This window comes from Dermacentor variabilis, chromosome 11 (genome assembly GCF_050947875.1).
Source record: "Dermacentor variabilis isolate Ectoservices chromosome 11, ASM5094787v1, whole genome shotgun sequence".
Taxonomy (NCBI): Eukaryota; Metazoa; Arthropoda; class Arachnida; order Ixodida; family Ixodidae; genus Dermacentor; species Dermacentor variabilis.
Genome location: NC_134578.1, coordinates 117,268,283 through 117,272,620, shown reverse-complemented (window position 1 = coordinate 117,272,620; position 4,338 = coordinate 117,268,283). Strand labels below are relative to the sequence as shown.

The 4,338-nt window shown below is 65.7% G+C and overlaps 1 protein-coding gene across 1 annotated transcript; it reads right to left on the bottom strand.

The window, feature by feature from the left end:
• Nucleotides 1-313: 313 nt before the first annotated feature.
• Nucleotides 314-1,681, bottom strand: LOC142563460 (uncharacterized). The gene has a single exon (XM_075674013.1). The coding sequence runs from the start codon at nt 1,679-1,681 to the stop codon at nt 314-316; it is 1,368 nt and encodes a 455-aa protein (XP_075530128.1).
• Between the last annotated feature and the right edge of the window lie 2,657 nt (nt 1,682-4,338).

Genomic DNA, 4,338 nt, shown 5'->3' with positions numbered 1-4,338 from the left:
TCTAGCGATATTAGCACCACGGGCGTGCTTTCGGCTTTGTGGCGCTTGATGAAATCGCACAGCGCGTGCAGCGCCATCACCGCGCACCTCCCGTGGGTGAAGCCGTACTGGTGGGGATGCGTGTAACCGCGCGATGAGGCGAAGTAGTATAGCCGGCCCTGCAAAAGCCTCTCGAGCACCTTCCCCAGGATGGAGGTCATGCAGATCGGCCAGTACGAGCTCGGCGAACCCACCGGCTTGCCGGGCTTTTGGATAAAGACCAATCTGCCCCTCCTCCAAGTCCTGGGGAAGTACCCCAACCGCAGTGCCGCGTTCAACAACATGCACGCGAATCTCGGGTGCGCGGCGAATAATTAAATTCCCTGACTACCTCGGTCGTGAGACCGTCCGGACCACGAGCGGAGCTGCTGCGCGGCAGTCTACTCAATACCGCCTGAATTTCGCCCAGCGAAAACGGCCTCTCCATCTCAGCCGTGGCGTACGGCCGACCAACCGCCGCACGGATCTCGGCGTGCGCGGGCGCGTCCGTCTCGGGCCTGTCGCGCGCGAAAACATGGTGAAGCTGCAGCGACGCCGACTCGAGGACGCTCGCCGTCCGGCCGCCACCCTGCCTCGTCAGCGGAGGCAGCATGACATGCGACCAGGCGGCCCCGAAAGCCAAACGGAAGCGGGCTTGAAAAAGCGACCGCCGGCTGCACTGGTTGCAGACCTCCTTGTCCGCCTCCTCCTTAACGCGCGCCACGTCTCGGCGGTATGCCGCCAGCGCCCGGCTGTACTGGCTGCGAAAAATGGCCCGCAGCTGGTCGCAGCGACACCGCTGAAAACGGCGCCGCATCGCGTTAACCGCCCTGCGTCGGCCGTCCAGCTCGGGCGTCCACCAAGATTTGCCACCCGCGCCCCTCCTCTCGCGCGCCGGCCGGAGTTGCTTGTCGCGCTCGCGATCGATAACGGTGTAAAACTTCGCCAGGACCGCGTCCAGGGCGGCCGGCGAGGCGATGTCCGCGCCTCCCGCGCTCGCGAACCATCGCGAGCTGCGAACAGCCTCCAACCACTTACGCCTACCGTAGTTGGTGAGGCGCCGGCCAGTCGCGCACACGCCAGTGTGGACGGCGATGTCCAAGCGGCGGTGCTCCGACAGCGTCTCCTGTTCGGAAACGCGCCACGTGCAGCCGCGCCGTACGAGCGTCGGCGACGCGAGGGTTACGTCAATCCAACTGTCGACGTATTTGGTGACGTACGTCGGGGGCGAGGACGCGTCGTTAAGGACCACCAGTCCCGCAGCCGCCGCGAACTCAATCAGCCGAGTGCCCCTGTCGTCTCCCTCGCGAGAGCCCCACAGGACACTGTGCGCGTTGAAGTCACCCATGACCAGAATGTCGGGCGTGCGACATCCGTCAATGGCGTGACCTAGGTGTTCGAAAACGTCGTCCATTGTCCTGTGGGGCGGCGCGTACGCGGCCACGACCGTAATCGCGAACTCGCGCGACGAGCATTCCACCGCGACCACCAGTCTCGACACGTGTGTCGGAAACACGTCGAAAGGCGGCCGGCGCGTGACGATCGCACACAGCGGGCCGTCGGCAGCCGCGTACGCCTGGTGGTGCGGTGGAAGCTGCGGGAGCTGACCCCGCTGCGTGTACGGGTCCATAATAGCCGCCAACACGCAACCCTCTCGCGCCATGTGATCGGTCAACAAAGCCGTCGCTCGGCGGACGTGGTCTAGCGTCAAATGACACATCTGGATCGCGCCGCCGGCCCCACCCGCTCCCCCAGGGCCCCGGCACCCCCCCTCACGCGGCCGCCCGCGCCGCTCTCTCGCGGGGGGCCGTAGTTGGTGCGGGCCCTGAAGCGCGCCACCCTCTCCATGCGGATGGGGCACTCAGGACATCCCGCGGGATGGGAAGCCTCGCGGCCGGCCTTCCTGCACTCGTGGCAGCGGACCTCCGGCTGCCCCATCTGCACGCGACACGTTACGGCCAGGTGATTGCCGCAACATTTCATGCAAACCGCCGTCGAAGCGTCCGCCTTGTGCGGGCACGTCGTCCTACCATGACCGTAGGAGGCGCAGAACGTGCACGTGGGTACGTGCAAGTCCCCCACCGCTCGCACCGCCGTCCATCCTACCGACAATCGGGGCCGCTTCATAATGCGCGCGAACGCGGGCGGGTCAACCTCCGCGACGTACGCGCACGTACCCGACCTCTCCCTGTACGTCACGCGCACCTTGCACGCGTCGACGTCCAGGTCGAGGCTGGGGTTCCTCTCATTTAGGACGCGTATAAATTCGTCTGGCGCAACGTCCGGGTCGACCCCGCTAAATTTCTCGTGCGGGTTCCTCTTTTCGCCTACGCGGACTAATAGCGAGCAGCGCGTGACTGAGTTCTCTGCAATAGCCGCCTTCAGGTTGTCGATCGATTCGCGCGCGTGCGAGGAAACTGTCAGGCCGTACCGTGTGTGCCGCAGCGTGACCTCCTTGATGTTCTTGGCGGCCGGGTCGATGTTCGTTTTCAGCAGTCGCAGGGCGTCTCTCGCCGGTGTCGTCGTCGGTGCCGTGGGCGTTAGGAAGGCCACGTGCTCAAACGAGGGCGCCGTCCGCGCGCTCCCGCCGCCCGCCGCCCGCCGCCACGGCCGGCGCGACACCGACCACTCCCGCCCCGGGCGACGCCCTCAGCGCCGCGGCCGGAACTCCAGGGCCCGAGCCGGCAGCCGCCGAGGACGCGCCGGGATCGCGTCCCGCACTCCCGGGACCGGGTGCCAGGACGATAGAGCCCTCGAGGCGCCCCTCGGCGACTAAGGCCCGCCGGCGCAGTGCCGCGGCCTCCCGGCACGCCTCGACCAGCTCGCCACGCAGGGCGACGGCCGCGCCCCGCTCCATCGACGCGTCCGACCGCAGGTCCGAGAACAGGTGGACTATTTCGTAGAGCGGGGTAGCGATGAAGCTGCGTGCAGCGACGGGCACCTTGTTCGCCGCGTTCGAACAGTACAGGTGGATTTCCTGCTCGATCTCAAGCAGGCGAGCCTGCCCCCGCCCGCCGGGGTCCCCCGCGAGCGCGGGAGACGCCACCGCGGACGTACAGCGACCGTGTGCACCAACGCCGGGGGCGTCCCTGACGCCCGCCACCTTCGCTTGCGGGTATGACATGTGAGGCGACGCCCCTGGCTGCTGGGGCAACCACCCCGAGTCGCGTGAGCCGCCGGGAAACACCCCCGAAGTCCGTGGAGACCCCGCCGGCCACCGGAACAGGTCTACTTATAGGTGCGGCGTCCCGACGCATAGACGACAGCCAGCGATGCCGGGGGTGTTCCTGGCACTCGGCATCGGAAGTGCCGAGCCGCCGTGAGACGAGCGCCCTCTCGGGCGCCTCGACGGCGTGTCCGGCGGCGTCGGAACTGTCGCTGATCACGTCGTTCTGAGACCCGGCCCCTCTCATGTCACCTGTCCTCTTTCCTTGCTGTCCTTTTATTTATATTTTTCCTTTAATCTTCGCGCCGGGAGGCGCCCCCGAAGAGCGATGTGACGTGGCCGGGCGGGCCGAAGCTAGTAGGTGCGACTCGGCAGTTCCAGACCCGTGCGCATCGACGCCGGGGGCGTCCCTGACGCCCGACGCCAGGTCTCGTACGTGCGAGACGCCTGGATGCGTCCCCTGGGATTTGTGGCGCCTCTGCCGAGCGGCGGACCCGATTCGTCGCGTCCGGGTGGCGAAGGCGTCGTCCGGAGGACCCCGGTCTGCGCGGGGACGTACCTGGCGGTTGGAGTCGTCGCCCCGCGCCGCATGTGACGCCGGGACACACCCCCGAAGTCCGCGGCGGCCCCCGCCGAACGGCGGACCGGACCCTCCTGTAGGTGCGGTGAAACGCCGCATGGACGAGGGACAACGATGCCGGGGGTGTTCCTGGCACCCGGCATCGAAAGTGCCGAGCAGCCGCGTGATGCGCGCCCTCTCGGGGGCGCGATGGCGTGCCCGACAGCGGCCGGAGGCGATCGCCGGCCTCGACGAACATTTGTACCTGCACTGTCGTTATATTCACCTTTCTAACTTTATTTTCTTTTACTTTCTTTTATCTTTACCTCATTTATGGCATGCCCATGCCACCACGACTCCGCCTCATCATTCACGTTCATTGAATGCCCGGCGCGGGGGCTTCTGCCCTCGCTGAGACAACTCGGGACACATACGCGTTACCGTTAGCCCACAATTTTATTTTTCCAATTGGCTTTTCTCCACAAACCCATGCGCTTTGGGTATTAATTCAAAAGCCCTCTTCATTTATTTTTAATTGGCTTTAAACCTGGTATGCATTTTTGCAGGGACAGGTTCTCCCCAGCCTTCATTTTTG

Bases quoted from the DNA above. Each gene is read 5' to 3' on its own strand.
- LOC142563460 (XM_075674013.1), bottom strand. From the start codon at position 1,681: ATGGCGCGAGAGGGTTGCGTGTTGGCGGCTATTATGGACCCGTACACG.